General features: G+C 50.9%; 2 protein-coding genes across 2 annotated transcripts in view; one reads left to right on the forward strand and one right to left on the reverse strand.

Moving 5' to 3' along the window:
* Positions 1-22253, forward strand: part of LOC311443263 (uncharacterized protein) — a 471777-nt gene that overhangs the window by 218835 nt on the left and 230689 nt on the right. The window contains exons 9-11 of the mRNA XM_084533324.1: positions 13251-13415; positions 13624-13681; positions 14502-14675. The gene's annotated coding sequence lies outside the window, so the exon portion shown is untranslated. The remainder of the gene's footprint in view (positions 1-13250; positions 13416-13623; positions 13682-14501; positions 14676-22253) is intronic.
* Positions 4215-7998, reverse strand: IRX5 (iroquois homeobox 5). Its single transcript, XM_084533974.1, has 3 exons — positions 7324-7998; positions 5801-6212; positions 4215-5668 (listed from the first exon to the last, which is right to left on the reverse strand). Exons 1-3 carry the CDS (start codon positions 7570-7572, stop codon positions 4923-4925), a joined length of 1407 nt encoding a protein of 468 aa, XP_084390100.1. The 5' UTR covers positions 7573-7998; the 3' UTR covers positions 4215-4922.

Consider the following 22253-nt stretch of genomic DNA (forward strand, 5'->3'; position numbering starts at 1 on the left):
GGTGCTGAGCGGGGTGCTGAGCCGCGGGGGTCTCGGCCCCTCTCCGCTCCCCCCCCTCCGCACCCCGCCTCGCAAACAACTCGGCAAACCCGGGGCCGTTTCTCCGCGTTTCTCCTGGGACCCGATCCAGTTCAACGAGCGCTGCGTTTACATTTGCAGCCGGCAGGCAGGAGCGCGGGAGAGGGCTGGGGTGTGCTGTAAGCAAACAGAAAGCCAAAAAAAAAAAAAAAAAAAAAAGGGGTGGGGGTAAAAAAAAAAAAAAAAAAAAAAAGGCGGAGGGGGGGGAGAACAAAAGGTGCCGGGCCGAGACGCGCCGCCCGGGAGGCGCAGGGCAGGATGCGGCCCCGCACCGCCCCGCATCCGCTTCGCACCGTGTTCCCGGCCACAGCGGCCGCCCCGTCGGGCCGAGCCGGGCCAAACCGAGCCGGGCAGGGGCAAACCGAGCCGGGCAGGGCCGAGCCGGGCCGGGCAGGGCCTCGCAGCCCGTGGCGCGGGCGCGGAGCGCAGCGCAGGGCCGGGGCGCGCACACTGCGCCATCTGGCAGCGGCAGGGCGCTGGTTTGCGGCGAGCCTCCGAAGCTCTCGCCGTCGACTTTGTCTTTCTCTGTCAGAGGCAAGTAAAAAAGAAACAGCTGGCCTGAATTTTTAGCACCCATAATTAATTAAGAGCTTCATTCCTGGGATTTGATGATTCAATAAAGCAAGACCCTTATTCCCCTATGTGATTCCAGTGAATATCTCCTCCACTCCAATCCTTTCGGGTCCCAAGATAGGGCAGATTAACGCTCTTTTTCTGTGGGAGAGAGGGGAAAAAATGCCTCAAGATTGCATCTGAGGCGCGCACAAAAGGTAAATTCAAAACTGCCACTTGTTCTCTGCAAAGGCTCCTTATTCTGCGCTATTGATGCATTTGTGCCAGGTTTTAAAGGAACCGGAGGGGGGATGAGGAATTACCATATTGCTCCTTTGGAAAAACAGCCGGTTCTGGTTTTGGTAACACTTGTTCCGCTGCCAGCCCCAGATGTCCTTACTAAGAATAAGCCGGGCAGGTCGCAGGACGAGGGGAGCGGGCTGGGGGCTGCTGGGCCGGGCCGGGCCGGGCCGGGCTCCCCGTCCTTGCTCACATTTGCGTCCTGCTCCCCCGGCGTCTGGCAGGGGAAGGGGCCGGGGGGCAGTTCCTGCACTTTTCGCTCCTGCCAAACTTCGTCGTTTCTTTTTTCTTTATTATTTTTTTTTCCTGTCGCCTCCTTTAAACTTGCTGACCGTGTGCTTTCTCCCGGCGTGGCGGCGGAGGGGCTTTCGAGTCGTTTCCAGGCACGATGATGGGAGATGCAGCTCACATCCCCTGACCGGGCTCGGGGGGAGCGCCCTTAAAACCCCTAAAAAAAAAAAACTTAAATCCCCCTAAAAACCCCGTAAACGCGGCCGCGGCCGCTCAGCGCAGTGCGGGACCCCGCAGTTTCAAAGCGGGCCCGCAGCAAAGCAGCGCCGGCGGGGCGAGCAGCGGGGGGGATGTAAACACGGCCCGGGGCGGGGGGGCCGCAATTAGGATTTGGTTGGGGTTTAAGCGTGAAAGAGGAAGCAGCGGGGCTGCGGGCTGCGCCGGGCTCCCCGCCTCGCCTGCCCTCCGCCGTTGAGAAGAGGGGACAGAGCTAAGGGGGGGAGGGAGGGGGTCCCGCCGCCCCCAAAATCCCCCACCCAATCCCTGCTGGGCTCCGGCCTCCCCCCAGGCTCGGCCCTATTTCCCCAGGGGCTCGGGGCCGTTTTGCCGTGGACGGCTCCGGCCGGCTGCGACGGGACCCCCGGGGCATCGCGCCCGGCTTCGGGGCACCCTGCGGGGGGACTTTCCCGAGAAACTCCCATCCCTGGCACCCCACGCGTGGGGTCGGGCCGAGCCCCATCCCTGCGGCACCCACCCTGCCCCTTCTGCTCCCGGGAGGGGGACACCGGCGCCCCGCAAACCGCTGCCACCCGCGCCGGGGCGAAGCTCTCCGGCGGGCACGGAGCGGTGCGGGGCCGGGACCCTTCCCACCTGCACCACCTGCAGCCGGGGGGGGCCCGGCCCTCAGCACCCCCCCGCCGGCCTCGCTCCCCCTCTCGGCCGCCCCCGGCCCGCTCCGCAGCGGCCCCGAAACGCGCCCGGCCCCGGCTCCTCCGAGGAACCTTTAATTGGCGGCAGGCGGGATTTTTATTTTAAGAGTACCCCCCAGTTTTTTGGTTTTTGGAGCAACAAATTCCCGCAGCAGAGGGGAAAAGGGCGGGCGCTGCCCCCTCCCTGGGCTCCGTTAGGAAATGAGAGATCCCAGGGAAATCGCGGGGATGGGGGAGCCGGGCGCGCCGTCCAGCTCCCGCTGCAGGGGAAACGGGTGAAGAGCAAAATTGTTGGGTGAAATCGATGGGGCCGGAATAATAGTGACGGGCTGAAATCGGCGACGGGCTGCAACCTAAAGGGAACGGTTAATCCCCGTAGGAATTTATACATCAAACGAAAAGCGCGTTGAGACGGCCGGTAGACCTACTGAAAACAGCCCCGGTTAGGAGGAGCAGGGTTCTGGACCGAGCCGCGCTCCTGAGCTGCTTTGCGAGGTGCCTTTTTTCGGAGAGAGGAAGATCAGCTGGGAAAAGGTAGAGCGACGATTTAAAAAAAAAATAATAATAAAATTAAAAAAAAAATCAACTCTCCCTGGTTAGATGAATAATTAAAACCTCTTTATTTAGACGCAGCCGTTTGGCTGCGGGACCTGTTGTCTGCCCGGGGCCCCGCGGGCTCCCTGCGGCAAAGGGCGCTCGGGGCTCGCCGGGACCCTGCCGGGACCGCTCCGCACCCGGCCCCCGCTGCCCCTGCCCCTGCCCCTCCCGGCACAAACTTCGCCCCGTTTGAAGCCAGGCGGGTGAGGCCAGCAGAGCTCACTCCTGCGCCCAAAACGCGTCATCCCGCAGGTTTCCCCGGCTGTAAAGAAAAGATCCGACCGAGGAATTGGAGCATTGTTTTTCGTTTTTTTCTTTTTTTTTTTTTTTTTTTTTTCCAAAAATCATATATAATTTATAAAGTGACAAAATAACATACTGTTAGCCCAGGAATATTTGAGTCTTTACACATTCGGGTTGAAACAATTTTGGTTTTAAACGAGATCGGCTACAAAGAGTGTATAACCAAGTGAACACGGAGCGCATCTTTAAAATACAAAATACAAACTACTAGTTGAAATCCCGTAAAATGGAAATACGCACGAATAAACCCGTTATAGCTAATAAACGGCTCTGACAAAGTTGAAAAGATTACGAAATTATTATCCGGCTGGTTAAAAAGGAAAAAAAAAAAAAAGAAAACGAAAAACCAAAAAAAAAAAAAAAAGAAAAGAAAAAAACGAAAAAAGCGAACGGAGAGGGGTGCCCGAGCACCAGCTCCAGCGGCACCGCCGCTCTTCCCAGCGCGCTCACAGTGGCGCTGCCCTTGCCTGCAGCCGGCACCCCCAAAATCCCATTTATTTAGGGACGGGGGGGACAAACCCGGGGCCGGTCCCTCCCGGGGCAGGGAGCACTTTAGGGAAGCGGCGGAGGCTCGGCGAGCTGCCCGGCCTCCGGCTCCAGCGGCAGGGCAAGGCTCGGCGGGGGCTTGGGGGCGTTTTGGGGGCTTCGGGGGGCCGGCGGCGCCCCCCACCCCACTCCCACCGCCCAGCCTGCCCGGGGCGCGGCGGCGGCGGCCCCGCGGGGCTCCCGCAGCGGCGGGCGGGCAGCGGGAGCCAAAGCCGGGCCGAGTGTGACACCTACCTGCCAGCGCCGGCAAGCACCGCGCCCGCGGCCGGCTGCGCACCCGCGGCCAGCCCCGAGCCGGGCCGGGGCCCCCCCGGAGCCCCCTGTCCCCCGGGTCCCCTCCCCCCCGCGGTCCCATCCCCGGGCACCGCCGCCGCGCCAGCGAGGGCTTAAATCTGGCAGAAAATCGAACTCATTAGCAAAGTTCACCGGCTGATTGCTTTGCAGAAAACGCGACACTGATTGCGAGTAATTAGGTTAAAAGCCGGGCCCGCGCTCCGAACAAGTGCCTTCGCCTCTGGCCCGCTCCGGGGGCCCGGTACCGGCGCTGCCCCGGCCCCGCTGCGACGAGCGCGGCCCCCGGGGCTCCCCCCGGGGCTCCCCCCGGCCCCGGCCCCGCGGCAGGTGCGGAGCGGCCCCGGTGCGTCCACCGGTATCCGCCCGTGGCAAAAAAAAGAGGGGTTTTGCTTCTGTTAAAAATCTCTTTTAATTAAATATTTGCGTTTTACAAAGGCGACTGCAGGTTGGGGTTTGTTGGTTTTTGTATCTAAGAAGTATAACCTAGGTCCTTTTTTTTTTTTCTTTTTTTGCGTTATACTTTAGCTCACACCCAAGGAAAAAAAAACAATAGGCATAAAAAATTAAATTAAACTTGTATATATATATTTTTAAAACTATGAAACAATTCGGAAAAAGACACAGAAATGTATATATTTATATTACGAAAACAACATTAATGCCTGTACAGGTGTCTTGATTTCATAATTTACTTCAAAGATACTGTATTATCAATTTAAATACAAAAAAGCTACATTAAATATACAGAATAAGATTTCATACAAATCTTTCTTCTTTGTGTGTGTGAGAGAGAGCGTGTCACTCGTTGGCTTTTCGCTTGGTTAAGACATTTCGGGGCGGTTTCCCCCCAGCCCTTTCCAATAGACTCTATAAACTTCTGGGGGGGCACAGGGGGAGGGGGGAGCTGCTCTTTTTCTGCTCGCTTTGTTTTGCCTTTCTTTTGGTAGTGGAAAAATAACTGCCGAAGCAATTTAGCATTTCTTTCAATAAATTAAAAAAAAAAAATAAAGGAAATAATAATAATAACAGAAGAACCAAACCACAGTCCCGGGCCGGGGGGCGGAGGGGGGGGGTAAGGAGGAGAAGCCGGTATTAAATGTTGGACATACCTTTCTTCAGTTCGTAAGGTGAGTCTTTGCAAAGGTCTACCTGGGCCTGGCTCCTGCCCAGTTTGCTTTCCTTCGCCAGGCTCTCGGCTCTGTTGAGGACAGTCTGGTTTAATCCATTGAAGGGGGCGCCGGGCGCGGCGGCCCCGCCGGCGGGGTGCCCGTGCAGGGCCCCGAAGGAGCCGTAGTTCGTGTAGCCGGGGTAGAAGGGCGCCGTGTAGTAGAGGGGCCGCGGCAGCACGGCCCCGTTGGGGAACGGGCACTGCGCCCCGGGCGAGCGCGGCCGCGGCGGCGAGGGGCGCGGGGGACCCCCGGCAGCGCCACCGCCGAGGACGGGGGGCCCGGGGGGCGCCGCCTCGCCGCCGGCATCCTTCGCCTTGTCCGCCGAGGTGGCGATCTCGGCCAGCGACCAGAGCTTGGGCTTGGCGAGGGCCGCCTGCTGCGGCGAGTGGATGACCGAGGGGGCGGCGGGCAGCAGCGGGTGCAGCTCGGCGGCGGCGGGCGGCGGCGGCCCGGTGGTGGCGGCGGAGGGTGGCCGGTACGGAGGGGGCTCCTCGCCGCGCCCCCCCGGCGGGGAAACGCCGGGCGCCTTGGGCAAGGCTGGCAGCCCGTCGAGCCGCTCCTCCGCCGGCTCCTTGCAATCCGAGTCGCTCAGGCCGCCCTCGGCCTCCCGGGGGCTGGGGGGCTCCTGCAGGCGCTCGCAGCCCGGCGCTGCCTTGGGCTCCGCCGCTCCTGGAGGGGAGGGATGGGGGGGACAGGGCAGGGGGAGTCGGGGGCTGCTCGGCGGCTCGCCCCGCGCCCCCCGGCCCGGCCCCCGGCGCCCCCCGGCTCCCCCCGGCAGCCCCGAGGGCTCCGCTGCCCTACCTGTGTCCGGCGAGCCGGGGTCCCCCTTCGGGGCGTCCTCGGGCTTGTGCGGCTCGTCCTCGTCGTTCTTCTCCAGGTCGATGTTCTCCTCCTCCTCCTCGTCCTCGCTGCGGTTCCGCGGGGTCCAGGTCATCTTGTTCTCCTTCTTCAGCCTCCGCCGCGCGTTGGCGAACCAGGTGGAGACCTGGGTGAGGGTCATCTTGGTGATGATGGCCAGCATGATCTTCTCGCCCTTGGTGGGGTAGGGGTTCTTGCGGTGCTCGTTGAGCCAGGCCTTGAGGGTGGCCGTGGCGTCCCGCGTGGCGTTCTTGCGGTACGCGGGGTCCCCGTAGGGGTAGGAGCCGAGCGGCGCCGCGTACGGGTGGTAGCCCAGGGAGCCGGCCATGCCCGGCGGGTGCTCGTAGGGCGAGCCCTGCGGAGAGAGGGGACAGCGGCCCGGCGGGGCGAGGCGACGTGAGGCGGCCGCGGGGCGACAATGACACGGCAAGGACAGCGCCGGGCCCGGCCCGCGGCCCCCGCCTCGCCCCCAGCGCCGGGCCCGGCGCGACCGCGGCCCCCGGGGGAACGGCGGGGGTCGGAGGGGAGGGGGGGGGCGGCCCCGGGAGGCTCCGGCCCCGGGAGGCCGCTTGCGGGAACGCGGAGCCTCGCCCCGAAAAGCCGGTGGTGGGCAGCGCGGCCGGGGGACCCTTCCCTTCCTCTCCTTCTTTCCCTTCCCTTCCTTCCCACCTTCTTTTCCCTTTCTTCCCGTCTTTCCCTTCCCTTCTCTCGTTTCTCTTCCCTTCCTTTCCCTTCTTGCCCCCGGGCTGCCACCGCAGCGGGCAACCTGCCGGGCCCCGGCGGCCGGGCCGGGCCGTACAGGGCGGCTGCTCCTCCGGGGGCTGGAGGGGGGAAATAAAGGGAAAAGGGGAGAAAGGCAGAGAAAAGAGGGAAAGAAAAAAACGAGGAGAAAAAAGGGAAAAGGGAAAGAACTCCGTGCAACTCCGCCTGGACGCGAACCGGGGGGGAGAAGCGCAGGCAAAGTCCCCGCTCCTGCTGCTTCGGAGGGAGCGCGGGGCTGGGGCTGGGGCTGCCCCGGGCCGGTCCCGCGGAGCCCCCCCGGCAGCGCCGAGCCCGGCCGCCCCCTGCCCTGCCCCGCCGGGCGGCCGGGGATTAGAGCCGGGCCGTAATGAAGCTGCCCAATTAGCGCCGCGAGGGGAAAGTTGCCTGGCTTTACCGCCCGCATTTCGCCCACCGCCGGCCGCTGATGCGTTCGTTCCCTTTCAAACCACAACAAGAAAATTGTTGCGGAATAAAAGTGCTCCTTTATTTTTAAAATTTATATATATCTAGAGAGAGAGATTTTGTGTTCAAAGGAATGAAACCCGTCCCCGCCCGGCCGCTGCCCGCCCCAGCCCCGTCTCGCCCCGGCCGCGGCGGCTCCGAAAAAAAACTAAAAGGGGACCGAAAAAGGGGGCGCCGGGGACTAAAAAAGGGGGCGCGGGAGACCGAAAAAGGGGGCGCGGGGGGCGCGGGGCTGCTCTTACCACGTAGGAGGTGAAGGCGGCGGCGGCGGCGGCGGCCGGGTCGGTGCCGTACTGGAGGTGGGAGTTGTAGCCCGGGGAAGGGGCGGTGAAGGCGGTAGATCCGGCATAAGGGGAAAAAGCGGAGCCCGACGACGATCTGCCGAGCTCATCGGTCCTGGGGCCGGAGATCACGCTGGTGCTGTACGCCGGGCAGGAGTAGAGAGCCAAGGACGCCGACGGCTGGTACAAGTAACCCTGAGGATACGACATGGCCAGGCGCACACATATACCCGGGGGGGAGCCCGGGGCACCGGGGGGCGGCTGCCGGGCTGGGGCGGCTGCGGCCGGGGCTTCGCGGGCGCCTCTCGGCCCTGGCCCGGCGGGCAGCGGCGGCACCTTGCTCCGCGCCGCTCCCGCAGCCTGGCACCGCGTCCTCCGCCGCCCCCGCCGCTCGCTGCTTTTCCCCCTCTGCTCCTCGCTCTCTCTCCCCCTCGCACCGAGAGGGGGGCGGCTTGTTGGTTGTTTTTTTTTTTTTTTTGTCTTTTTGTGTATTTTTTTTTCTTTTCTTCCTTCCTTCCCCCCCTCTTTTTTTCCTCCTCGCTCTGGCTTTCCGAAGGGTCCTGCCAAGATGCTAAGTTGGAAATCGCAGCTCCTGACGCCTTCTAGCGCGGCCCGCCGAGGCTCCTCCTTCGCGGGGTGTTGTCAGCGCCAGGACTGGCAGGACCCCGCCGGGCTCCGCGGCCGGGCCCAGCCCGCGGGGGGGCTCCGCGCTCCCCCCGGCCCCCCCGGGCCCTCCCCGCCGAGCCGAGGCTCAAGTGCGCCGGCTCCTGGCCCGCAGGCACCGCTCCGGCAGCGGCGGGAGGGAATAATGAAAAATAGGCAGATTTAATGCGATTTATTAGCCGCCCGCCCCCCCCATCCATCCCCACCCCTCTGCTCGCTGCCCCCCGCCCCTCCCTCCAGCGAGCGGTGTGTTTGGGGGGGGGGGGGCGGTGCTTTTTGGGGGCGCTCGGCGCATCCGCGGGGGGTGCGCGGCCACCGAGAGCCGTCGGGGGGCGGCGGGGGGGCGCGGAGCCCCCTCGGGGGTGCAGCCGGCGCTGTCTGGAACGCGGCGGGGCCCGGGGGGACCCGGCAGCGGCCCCGCTGCCCCCGGGCTCAGCCCCAAACGGGCCGCGGGCGGCGCCCCCCCCCGACGGCGGGGGCTCGGGGGGCGACCCCCGGCGGGCAGGAGGCGGCCGGGCCGGGCGGGGCGGGCGCGCCGCGGACTACATTTCCCATCGGCCCCCGCCGCCGCCGGCCCCGCCCTCGCCCCTCCCGCCGCCCGGTTGGCCGCCCTCCCGCGACCGGCGGGCCGTCCTTCGCTCCCATTGGCCGGCCGCGCCGTCGCTCGACGCGGGGTGGGCGGGGCGGGGGGAGCGACCGGAGTGCGGAAGCGGCGCTGGCAGGAGGCGCTGCGCCCCGGGGCGGCCTCCGGGGGAGCGGCTCCGGGAGAGGCTGCCCCGGCGCTGCGGGGCGCCCCCTGCCGGCCGGGACGGGAAGGGGCGGGACGGGCCGGGGCTGCCGCCGGTGCCGGGCCCCCGGGACGCGGCCGTGCCCGGTGCCAGCAGCACCCCGGCTGCAGCCCGGCGTGGCGGAAAAAGCAGCAATCCGCCCCAAAAAGCAGCGATCCGCTGTCCGCCCGCCCGCCCGCAGCCTGGAGGAGCCGCGCGCTGCTGCCGGTAGGTGCGGGTCGGGCTGGGAGCAGCAGCGCCGTGCGGGGGTTTCTCCCCGCTGGGTTCCCCCCGATGGGGTCTGCGAGCCGCCGGCGTGCTCCTGAATTTACTTAAACCCACTCCTCCGCCTTTAAATTCAGCCGCCTGAACAAGCGATTAAAACTCTCCGTTTCCTAGCCTTTAATCCGACGGGCTTGCCCTGCAGAGCTTTTTAAAACGATCTCTGCTGGCTTTACTACCCAGACTCGAGCAGAGTGTTAGGCATAAGTAGAACCTGAATTTGCCACAACCACACGAAACGCAGCGACCAAACCTTAGCAGTATTTGAGCTTGCATATTTAGGCGTTTTTCCACGCTGGTTTCATTTGCATAAGTTCATTTAGGATGCGCAAACATCTGCGGGACGGGCTAAAAGAGCTTAATAAAATAGCGCATGAAGATCTAACAGGGATTGCCGGTGAGTATTTTCCTTTTGGAAGGGGAAAAGGTTCGGGGTGGTTGTGAAAATAACAGCAAATAATATATGTGAAAAGTGCAGCGTTGGTCGTGTCTGGCTATGAGGGGTGCAGTTGCAGGTGGATTGTGTTGGATGGAGTTAAGCTTAGGTATCTCGAATATGATACACTTAATCTAATTACTTTAATAGCTACTTTCTGTTGAAACTTTAAAATCTACCGACCCTGGCTTTTGCTGCAGTCTGTAGAGATCTAATCGTCTGTGTGTGTGCCTGAGATGTAAAACTTAGTGCGAAGAGAGGCAACAGATTGGTTCCGTCATATGATTTTGTTGGTTTTGGTGGTGCTTTTTTTTTTTTGAGTGTACTTAAAAGATTATGATGGATAATGCTGTCTTGCCAAAGAATGCCGACACAGGTGTTCATCATTATCTTAATTAAGATCCTGAGAAAATGTCATCTTTCGGCATGAATTATGAAGGGAGATGCATTAGGAGATCACTTCAACTCTCTCTCTTTTTTTTTTTTTTTTTTCTTTTCTGCAGGGGTAGATGAGAAGGAGGCTGTTTTCTCAAAACCTTTTTGATATTTCTTTATCGGAATACCTGACCAAAGACACTCACTGCATAATTTGTTTCCCCATTTCAATTTGTGAGTGTATTATCAAGAGATCCATAGGAGACAAATACTCTGTTAAAGACTGCTCGTATTAAGAAAATACTGAGACAGATAGCAGGGGAAATTGGCTGCTACGAGGTGTCTTATATAGTGTATTTTAAAATATTAACAGTAAATAAGAGCAGAACAAAGCAAATACATGTGAATATATAGATCTATTAACTGTAAAGAAAACAAAAATACTTTCTTCACCTTTACGGTACTATAGTAGTAAAGCTAATTAGCCTGCAAAGGAGAGTGAGGGGCTTGTGTTTTTCTCTGTTGAATCAATACGTTATTAGCTGGAGAGCAGCTAAAGCAATGCACCTGAAATATCGGCAGAAGCATTGGCAGCAGAACGCAGGGCGCTTTCCTGCAGCCGATGGCTGGTGCACGCTGCCGCTGCCTTCCCCAGGACAAGGTGCTGGGCGTTACGGGGTCACTACATGCCCTGGAAGTGCCAGCCTCGGGTGAGTCTTAGGGCAGAGCCCCACGAGATGTCTGCAGCTCCCCTGTTGTTCCTGCTGCCTGCGTGTACTTTGCCTGGGCATCGACTTGTTAGTGCTCGAGGCGGCGGTGGGCACCTCCGTGGGCACTGCCGACAGCTCTCCCCTGCTGCCTCTAGCCACTGGGCGTTGGGGAGCGTAGGTGCACTCCTGTCTTGTTGTTTTCTCAGCTAGCCTTTATTCCTAAAATTACTTTTTGACAGGAACCTGATTATCAGTCTTAGTTCTTTTTTCAGGGAAATTGTTTATTATGTGGAATAAAACCATGCGTGAGTGCAGCTGGCAGTCCTTAAATCCAGTCCATACTTACTGTATTGAACATGCAGCTCCAAAGATCTTGACAGTATCATGGGAGAACCTGAGACTGCATTTCAGTTTCCTTGAAGTTTCCTGTAATTAACTTAAACGGTGCGATTCTCTTGAATTTGTGGGCATGACATGGACTAAATTAAATATGTCTTCAGGTTTTATTTTGCTTGCAGTTCTGAGGACATATGCAGAAAAATAGACTCTCTATATGACTGGGGTGGGGGGAAGAGCTGCTCTTTCATGTCTAAACAAGCTTTTTCACTTAAAGCAAGCCGCATCTCCCGTTAGTTGGCTCCTTATTTTGAAAGAGAAGCCCCTCAGCGAGCAGGACGGCCGTGGCTCCCCGTGCCGTGTGCCCGTAGCTCTCGATGCGGGGGCAAATTCCCTTCCCACCGCGGTGCTGCAACGTGCTGGGTGCTACCACAGCTAGAACCTGGCCACGGCATGGGCATTAAAGGTGGGTGACTTGTATTAGCAGTGGCGTGTTCAGAAGGGTTTGTATTTTATCTGGTTTGCTTACACGCTTACCCATTCTGGCATGCATATTTACAGTCCTAATGACTGGTAGTTGCGGCAGCTCGGCATTGCCTCTCCGATGAGAAATGTAGTGCCAGGTAGCTTTTCTGGCCTTGCACCCAAAGAATTCTTTTTAACAGTTCGTACCCTCTGATCTTTATTAACAGGAGAGGTTTCTAGTTCCTGTTCATTAATATAGATCATGCAGATGCAAACGTTTCTTGAAGCTGCTTTCTGCACATGGAAGTGAATATACATGTAGAGCCAATTCTTTTCTTCATATAAATCAATTTCAAAAAAGAAAGCTAGTCAGGTCTTTCAAGCTGGATCCAGATGATCACACCAGAAATCTCCCTATGCTACCTAACTTGTGACCGATTGCTCTCCTACCCTCCCCAAAGGGTGCATTTTCCAGCTTTCCTTTCACGAGCACGTCTTTTTTCAGTATTCCTCAGCATTTCTGTCACACATCAGGAATTCAGCGTTTACCCCTGAAATAGTCTCTGCTAGCATCTCTGAAACTTCTCATGCCCTTCACGTCTAATTTTGTGTGGAATAATGCCTGGTGTAATATTTAGGTCTTCTGTTTTCAATTAAGCTGCGTTAGGTAACTACGCTCTTCTTTCATATCCCATAACAAAGTATCGGTATCCAGATGGCAGTGTGCTGGGATAAAACAGCGACAGTCTTGGCTGCTACTGTAAAGCTAAGAACTAACATTTTAGCCGGCGCAATAAATAAAACCGAGGTTGTGACTCTTGGCGTATCGGAGTTGCACTAAATAACGCTACAGTGCTGTTTATTACTGGTTTCATTGGATAATATGCAGCTATAAAACCTGCTTGAAGCTTTTATTAAGAATACTCTGTCATTATAAAAAGATGCCTACAACTTCTTTATGATATTAACGGTGTAAGAATTACTTTGTGCTGGCTCCCTGGCTGGGTAGGGAGGGCCAGAGCCTCTCGGAGCGTCAGCGTGCTTTAGGTTGTGTGGATCTCCTGGGAAGCAAACAGCTCTGCGGAGACCAGGGTGGAAAAGCAACTTTCAAGGCATTTTTGTTCTGCTTGCTCTTTGCTTTTCCTAAAGTTTATTTTGGTATTTGATTTCTTGGTTCAGTTAAACTTTAGCTGATATTCTCTGTGGTAAGAAGCCTGCTCCTGTGTCCCTGGGTAGAACTGAAACTGAGGAAACCCAGGTAGTTATCTGAGAGGAGGCTGCGGAAATGCTGGGGAACTTTTATGTTGCCTGAGAAGGTGACGGGGAAGACCTGGTAGTAGGTAAGGGACTGGGAATATTGAGTCCTGGGCTAGCTTCCTCCCTCAGCTTCTGGCACATCATATGGTGTAGGTTTGTTCCTGTAACCTCCGTGCCTCCGTTTGCCTACCTGGAACCTTTTGCAGTGCTTCAAAATACTCAGGTTGCAGTTGTTGTCCACACTCCTATAATTTATTAGACTGTTGTATTTTCAAGCAAAAGGAAGTTATTTATGCTGTTACTGATTCATTAGTTAATTGCCGTTAAATTTCCATATTCTGGAGACCTTTGGTTGCTGCATGCTCTTGTTTGTGGTGCACCTCTTAGCAAACACAGAACTGAACATCAGCCAGGGGGATGCAGTGAGAGCAGTGTCCGTGGGACTTAACAAGCACGCTAGATAAATGGGTAAAGGAGCCCTTGTGTTGCTTGGTCCTTAATCCTTGACTGTAAGGGAAATCTGTCTCAATTAGTGACAAATACTATATTTTAATTCCATTTCCCTGTTCACCTTATGTCTGTTTTTTGGCTTGATAGAACGCAGCCAGGAGGAGAAGCGGTGAGGGCCGCGATGAGGAGGATGAATCCAGCAGTCCGTCCCAGCAAGCACACCTGAGCACAGGAGGAGACCTCATACAAAGCCAGAATGTGTTTTGGCTTGCCACAATTTTTAGCCATATTAAGTCCTATTCAGAGTTAATGGTAAGTGATATGTTTTGTGTACTTTATGATTCATTGAATAAGGCATTGCAGAAGTGGCACTGTGCTTTGTGATACCAAGTTTGGTCTCTAACAAAAAGCAGAATTCATGTATCCAGATACATCAGTGTTTCTTTTCAGACTGTCATGTGGTGCAGATAGCAAACATTGTAATTAGCTAATGTTTTTCTTTTTTTTTTTCCCTCTCCAGATGAGCTCAGTGAGACCGGTGTAATCAGCACTGAAGAAGGGAAGGACACAGATGGAAGGCAGGGTTTGTCTTTCCATAACACCCAAACACGAAGATTTTATAAACTTACTAGGCAGAGTGTTGTTAATAGTGTAATATTACCAGTAATACTGCATGATGTGACTATGATATAAATATGCACTGTGCTATTTTTATTGCTCTTTGATTGTGTGGAGCAGCATTTAAGAAATGAGCATATACTAGTGGCCTAAATAAACAGTGAGTGAGAACACTAAATTGAGAAGCTGGGTAATCCAGAAGTACTGTCAGCTTTTTTGCTTTGTTTTGTGTTGTTTTTTTTTTTTTTTTTAAGCCAGCATCTTTTCTTTTTGCGGTGTTTTCCATAACCTATAGTTCTTTTGTGACTTGAGAAAGATACAGTGAAGAAATACCTTTTCATTCAAGGAATAGTTCTTCTTCTTGACCAGAAAGTCATGTGTATTGTCCTTCACAGTCCTCTTGGCTGTTACAGCAACTTAATGCTTTATCCAGCAGAAAACAGTGCTCACACTGCTGACCCCTGAAATCTCCATGAACATCTGTAGTGCTGCAGCATGTGCTGCTCGCTCTTCTCAGGGCTTCCTTTGTCGGAGAGGTGCTGTGTAATGTCCACTGCGGTGCAGCCCTCTGTGACCTCTTGCGTCCAAGTACGGAACTGAGTCTTTTTCCATCTTGAACTTGTGGGTTCTCCCTTCTGAGCCCAATGAGTGTCAAAAATTGCAAAAATAACATTTGTCAGTGTTGTCTAGGAGATGTGACTGACTTTATTATTATTAATATTTATTAAGTGCCTTACAATGAAGGGAAAGAGTCATTGCCTTCTTTTTTTTTATGAACAGGATAACTGGCGTGCAGGAAGAATGGATCTCTTCTGTCTTCTGTGATTCCTGACCCACCTAATTGCGTGATTGTCATGAGCAATAACAACCTGGCTCAGGGGAGCGGCGCTGGGGAAAGATGCTGACGTATTCAGTATGGCACGCTGCTGCTCCGTCCTGGAATGGCTTCATGTGGTAAGCAGGGTCTCACTCCCTCAGTGTCTGCTGGCCAGTGAGGGGATTCAGAAGGGCTGACGAGCTGAGGCTGTCTCTCGATCAGATAGTTTCACTCCAGATTTCTTCCAGGGAAAAGAAATGTCCTCCATAGTGAGGTATGGCAACGCATTAGTAGGAGCTGCTCTTTTTTTTTTTTTTTTTTTTTTTTTTTTACCTTTTTCTTTTCCTTTTTTTTTTTTTTTTTGTGTGATTGTTTCTTCGCACCCCCTGCTTCCTCTGACAATAGAGTGGCCTTTCCCCAGGATAAGTTGATTGACTTCACAGCTGGTACTTGCAGTTTTCTTGCACTTGGTTAAACTACGGCAATAACTGTTTCTTTTTGGCTGAGACTTTGTTTTCCCTTTTTAATAGTTTATTTTGCTGAGAAGATTATTTCTCTAGCTGCTACAAACAACAGTAATTTTGATGTTTATCAATAAAGAATTAGTCTTAGAGATGTGTTTTCCATGTAGAAGGTAGACGTAAAACCTACTTGAAAGGAATTACAACCTTGGAGAGGCTTTTATAAATATATATATGCATATATATATAATATTATTATATATAATATTTGCAAGCAAAGAGAAAATAATTCCATCTTTTCAATTGTGTTTTTTTCCTTAGTCCTACAGTTGTAAGATAAATACTCAGAAATATGTGTTGTTAAGGTTAATGAGATCAAAATGAATATGTGATAACGAGCTCTGCACATTAAAGAGTAAGAGCTCAAATTATAGGCTCTGAAGTGACACACTCAGTGAGCACTTGGGAATTTTGTTTGTGCAAGGAATGCAGGCTGAGGCCCACAGTTGCAGTTGCACAACAATTGCATCCTGTCTGCTGTTTTTTATCTCAGCTGATCTGCACAGAAGTGTCTCGAGCACTGCGGTGTCAGGGTGAAAATGTAGTCTGGGGTGAGGTAGAGGACAAATGAAGAAATAATTTGAGTCCAAGTATTAGCGTTCCTCTATAAAAATAGATTCATTTTACACAAATGAATCACATTTACAAAGATCAGTTTATAGCATTTTGACTGCACAGTACTTAATTCTTTATGTATAAATTGATCCTTTATACAAATGTAATTCCATATACAACAGTTAATCTCTTTGAGTGCAAGTTGAAAATATACTCTCAATTAATTTATGTAGGTTATGACTTTTTTTTTTCACCTGTACTCCGCAGTGGTGTTACCTATGCTAAAGTTGAGTCGGCGTGTGCTTAATGAAAATTAGATGTGAAACGTAATACGTAGAGGACAAAGAAGCATTGAGATCCTTATTGGTCTTAAAAAGACAGAGGTACTTCAGACAATTTTCCTTTCTCAATCTCATGAGAATTTGATGTGTAATTCTGTTAGGAGCAATTTGGAGTGAATGAAACTGAAATATTTTTAGAAACAGCATTAGTGCCAGATATTATTACGCGCCTTTTGTGAAGCCTAGTTTTGTTTTAAAACACTTTGCATTTTAAGAGGCTAATTTATAGAGAATCTCCCATTGAGAAAGAAAAGCGTAGTGGACCTTTTGTGGAGAGCTGAGCCGAGCTGTTATATCTGTGCAATTTGCTAATGTTGCAACCATTTAAATGAGATGTTTGTTTACATAACAGTGATGGCATTTCTCCTCCTCTTCCTTGCGGTTTTGTCCAACTAGATGTTATGAGTGGCAGTTGCAGTGACTGCTAAGTGTTTAAATGATGACACCATTATGTGAAGTGATTTTGAAATGAGAGATTCCAGCCAAGAATTACATCTGCTCTCATCTCCTTCAAATCATACTCTCTGGCTGTGGAGATTATGATTGATTTGTTTGTGACAGATTGCAGGAAACAGTCATTGATTTTTCAATATTTTACCTTAAAATTATTTACAGTTGTAACCAAGGGGAGGTATTTCCATGGGCTGTCAGCCCCTGAAAGACTGGGATAATATTCCCTGCTCCCTGACAAGACAAATTACCCGTAATGAGTGCAGTAGCTGAAGGGTATACTTTTATTTTAAAATATGTCAATAACCCCAGTGACTAAACGAATATTGATTCAGCATAATGAAGCCTGAGTAATGTGAAAATGAGCTCTTCAAGGAGCATGGTAAAGACTTTCTTTTTAGCTTGTAGCAAGAAGCTTTTCATTCTTTACTGTTAGGTAGTGGAAGTGTGCAGTCTTAAAGAAGTCATCCTTAAACAGTAGCAGTACGCAGCGTAGTGTAACAAAAGAACTTAGGTGGGGTTTCTGTTGCTGGTGGTGGTTTCTTTATTTTTATTTTTGTTTCCAAGTTCTCTTTCTTCTGTGCAGTTCAGCGGATCAGATGATTAAAGAGAAAAATGCAAGTTATCCAGGGCAGAGATAGAATTACTCTTGGTGTTGTCTTTTGCAATAATATTCTTCAGCTTGCCTAATGGCATTTTTAAAGTGGATTCCGCATACATGAGCATGGAAATGTATCTAAATAAACTGTAGATTTAATTTCATATTATTGACTTCTTGGACATATTGATGTGTGTTCTATATGATCGGTCTAATATTCTTGTCCTTTAACAGCTATTTAGAATAGCTGGTTTATGAAAACCTAGATATACGATATTATAAAACTTAGTTACCCTAGTGCACATTTTTCTTTCTGGTGCCTTGTAACACCACGCGATTCTTACAGAATGAGAATTTTCAAGCAGTAATTCATTTAAATTACAGTAATTTATGCAGTGCCATAGGTGTGGTATGGAAAAGCATCTAATAGATTAATACAGATGTACTTCAATTGTTCAGGGTAAGGATTAGATTAAAGACCATGTTGAGGTACAATTTTCTTAACATTAAAAATATCGAACGCTAAAAAAAAATTATCATGTGAAGGGATCAATTTGTCATTTGTATTCAAGAGCATTGTGCAACATTGGGAGAGCTCTGCAAAAGCACCAGGCATAAGTCGCTGCGTAAGCCAGTCACATGCGACAAGATATTTTGTCGGAATGTTTGCGTACAATATGTCAATTATGAAACAATATCATAGCCAGGAGCGTTTAGTGAGCGTGTTTGGGCACAAAGATGACTTCCCTTATATTTTGAGGACTGACTTCAATTGCATCCGAGTAGCTCGTGAAAATCTTCAGAAGGATGCTTCCTCACACAGGTGATTTTTGCAAATGTCATTCCTCTAGCACAGCTAGAAGGTACTTTCAGAAGGCACTGGAGAACCTGTGGCATTGAGACTTAAATGGCAACCCTGGAACATGAGAGATGTTACAGTTTTTTAATTTGTTAGTTTGCAGAAGGATGCAATGTACATTTGTTTAGTTTGACAGGGATTGCTCACAACACCAGGGATTTGAAAAATACTGGTGAAGCTCAATGGTGTTCTACCCATCCCAAATCCTCTGACTGGCGTCTTTGTTTCTGTGCTTTTTTTTTTTTTTTTTTTTCCCAACAGTAGGAGATGGGAAGGGAAGGTGGTCTTTGGTAGTTTTCCCACAGCAGCAAGGAAGAGGGAGGCTGGTCAGGGCTGGGTGCCAGTTCTAATGCAGACCGAAGGGCAAATAAATGTTTGTTTTAACCGCGTCTGCTTTTCCTGGGTAACAGTGTATGAGCTCAGTGTTACCAAGCTGAACAAAAGCAGATACTGCTGGAGATCCTGCTGAACCAAAGTGGGCTCCGCTTGAAGACCATTGGCTCATTTCACTTGCAACACAGGTAGCTCCTCTTGCTCTGCCACCTTTCCCTGAGACAAAGTTTGCTTATTACATACCTGCCTGCATGGCAGTCTGGTTCAGGCCTGAGCGATGTGCTTGGCACTGAGGCCAAGTGGCGCATTCTTGGCTGCAGGAAGCTGACAAATGGCTTGGGAACTCTGCTGGTGATACCAGAGGTTTCTGGTGATGGGAACTTGGAATCTCTTACATTTCTCCCTACACCTCCTTCTGGCATTAGAACTGGTACATTTGCTAGTCTGCTTTCAGGTGACTGAGGAGGATTAAACAAACAAAATGAATCTTAAATGGTCCTGGGGCGTCTGTCTCCTAGGAGCAGGACGTAAACCCAACTGCAGATCAGTTAGGCAAAAGAAGAGGAGGAAACACTATGAAACGAAGGTCGTGGGCAACAAGGGATTATCTTATTTGTGGCAGAGAAGAAGCTTTTGGTAAACCATACGGGGCTCAGTATAGGTTAAGGTTAATATTTAGGGTCATGTGCAGAATGTGGGAGGACATGGAAGTGTAGGTGATGGAAGTCATGCTTACTGGCTAAGTTTCCCCCCCCATATTGTTAGTCAGAAATCTAAGAGCTAACAGTCTGTAAGTGGTCACCACCGTCTGGCATTCGCTAATCTAAATGACATAGCTACTTGAAAGCTGTTCTTGTGCCTTAAACTACATGTCTTGAAGTTGCTGTTTCTTTTGGTTTTAATTTATGCACAAAGAATTTATCATCAAAAGCATTTACATGCATGCAGAATATTAACTTTTTCTAGAAAGACCACATTATGTACTGAAAATTTTCCCTAATTTGAGTAGTGATAGAATTGCAGAGTGCTTAGTAAGGTGGCATGGGGTTTATGGTGAACTGTTAGAGGGAGATAACCCTAAAAGTCTGCGAGGGGGACCCAAGGTGCTTGGAGGGTCTAGCCTAACTGCTGCAGTTAGAAAGGCATGGCTGAGTTAATGCATGAGTGTTGAAATCTGTGTTTGGAATTATGGGAACAAGTTGAGACACAAGAGCTTAATTGATTGTTGATTATTTTCCTTGGTAAATGCTGGAGAAAAATGTATTGTGCTTTCCAATGGTTTTTAAGGAAGATCCGCGGTGTCCTTTTGTTTTGTTAACTTATCTTTTAATATGAAATGTCATTCCCAAAATGAAGAAATGTCCTTGGGCTGGTGGCAACAGCTGGAGTTGCAGAATTCATAAATAATTCAGAGAGGGATAAAGGGTAGGGTTTTTTGTCATTTGAATCTTTATTATGTGCACACATTTCATTTTAGATACGGCATCATTTGAATTCATTCGATATGATGATTGCACTGACCTGTCATATTTATTTTGATGTCCCTTCGAAGGACCATATGCTCTGTCCTTACGATGCTCGTCATGAAAAAGGATGCCAGTTGCTAACCAAGAAGGCAGCTAGGTTCCGGTAGGGCTGAAGACCCCTCGATTCCTGTCGTCACGTCAGTAGGTGTGGTGCTGCAGTGCAGTAGAAGACAGCGTAGCTGTTACGTCAGTGCGGTGACCTAAGTGGCAGCGTGGCCTAGAGAAAGGTAGAAGGCAGACACAGTTTGCATTCAAGTGTTTCTTGGCGTTAAAACCTCAGCTGCCATTTGAGGCTAGTTGATGTGAGGAACCTAGAATGTGGAAGATGCCAACTAGAAATCTGCCAGGTGTGCTATGACAGCTTTAAAGTGGAAATGTTGGAAGCGGGATTGTCATACAGAGTTCTGGGGATATGAGGCTTGAGTCTTTTTATTGACTAATCCATGCCCTTCTTTCCTCTTAAAGAAGTTGGCTCCTTAGCCAAATAAAGCCTCAGACAATGGCTTTTGGAAAATATGCTGTGATCGTTGTTCTCAAATTCTGTGGCAGCTGTTGCATCTGTTCCTGTGCTGTGGACAAGGGGTATATTTCCTATAGCTGCACAGAAATGTAGGAGTTTCAAGTTGAAGCATAGGCCATAAGTAAAGAACTGCATGATAATGACTCGAGTCCCATTTCCTGCTGGTTAACACCCTGGCTGGTATCGGCAGGTCATAGTTGTTAGGTAACAGGACCGTGTTAATGATCCGCACTATGAACATGACAGGATGCAACCGTGGCAATTCCTTGGTGTAAGGTGTAATTGCAGCAGTGAGCAGTGATTTGTATGAAGCAGTTTGTCCATTGAGCTTGTATCAGAGGCAGAAGGAAGCTAATTAAGTGCAAGTTGGTGAAATACAGTAACCAGAAGCTGTGAATGGGAATGATAACTGTTTGTAAAATTATTTCTTTTCTAGATCCTGCCATCAATGACTGAACCTCCCTGAAATCTTCTTATCAGTTACTGCTGAGATGAGAAGGATAACAGGAAAGAGGAGCGCTTAAGTGGTTTTTGTGACAGTTAATTTCATCTATTTATCAAATGACAGGTTGTTTTTTTCCTCAAAACTTGATTGTCATGACAACATGCTTTTGGAAGTTATCTGTGTAAAATGAAACTGACAATTTTTAGGCTACAAAGAGTTATTGTATCTTTCTATACAATGTTGTCATTATGGTAAACCGCTGGAAAGTCGTTATTTTTGAAGTAATTGAACTCGCATACTTCAGTCATTTATTTGAAAGTATGTTGAATGCCGTGTGAGAAGTTTCTTGCCAGAGTTCTTTTATTCAATGGGATAGTTATTCTTACAACACTCAATTTGTTATTGTCTAAATTACTGTTGCCTTAGCCCTCTGCAAAATGTTTCTTTTTAGTAATTCTTAAACAAGTAAGGAATGAACGAGGTTTTGTCCCTTGGTGTTTTGATGGGCATATTTTACCTTTCAGTAAAAGCTTCTTTAGTTTTCAGAATGACAGTATTACAAAGAAAGGTGCTTTACTTTCTTTATTTTTTACCAACAGAAAGTGTTTTTTGTGCAATGATTTCTTGAATATGTACAATGCCAAGACACAGTTACTGGAAGGAGAGACGAGCTGTTGAGAATGTCGTGTTATGCCAAATTAAGAATTATTAATTCTTTCTTTCTCTGTGCAATCTTTTTGACTATAACTCGACCTATTATGTCTGGCTTATGCTTTGTCTCTAGTGGAACTAATGTGTCCTCAGAGTTGCATTTTAGAGTAACTTCAGATTCACTTGTGTCTTTTTTTTTTCCACAAGTCTGCTTTAAATTGCTGGGATTAACTTCAGAGAAGGCAAGAGATGGAGACTCCTTTGTCAGCATCTGTGCTGGTTAAAGAAGGAAGCTTCACGCACGCTTGCTCACTCTCTTGCAGGTTATTGCCCCTGCTAGGCAAGCATGCTGAAGTGTTTCGCTGAGTACACCCAGATTTAATTCAGCCCAAGCTGATCACGTTATCAAATCCTGGTTACCTGGGAGCCCGGTTTATTTTGACAGAAGAGCAGAGAGTGTGCAGGCCAGCTGCAGGCCAGCATGTCTGGGAAAGTGGTGTGTTATCAGGAGGTACGTTGAGGAGCTGCTGCTGGTGTAGTCTTTTCATCATGTTCCTTTGCATCTCTAAGATGCAGCAAAAAAATGTGACCTGGTGGAAAGCTAGGCAGTTATATCATGTATAATTTGTGTGTTCCAGGGATGGACTGCATAGTTTGCCAATGCAAGTGGAGAGAGAGAGGGTGAGTAGCTAGCAGAGGACAGTGATTGCAGGGAGATCCGTCTGTGGTCAAGATGTTTGAACAGTACAAATGTTTCCGTACCTAGCAAACACACTGCTGCATGAACACACTCATCAAAGGGGCTGCCTCAACTACTGCATGCATTGGCAAAGCTGCTTTTGGCACACAGTGTCCTGAGCTGCCTTTTGAGAAGAGGGGAGAGCCCCCACCTCTGCAGCAGAGCTCCGTCTCCCCA

The sequence above is a fragment of the Aythya ferina genome, assembly GCF_964211825.1.
Source record: "Aythya ferina genome assembly, chromosome: 12".
NCBI classification, from domain to species: Eukaryota; Metazoa; Chordata; class Aves; order Anseriformes; family Anatidae; genus Aythya; species Aythya ferina.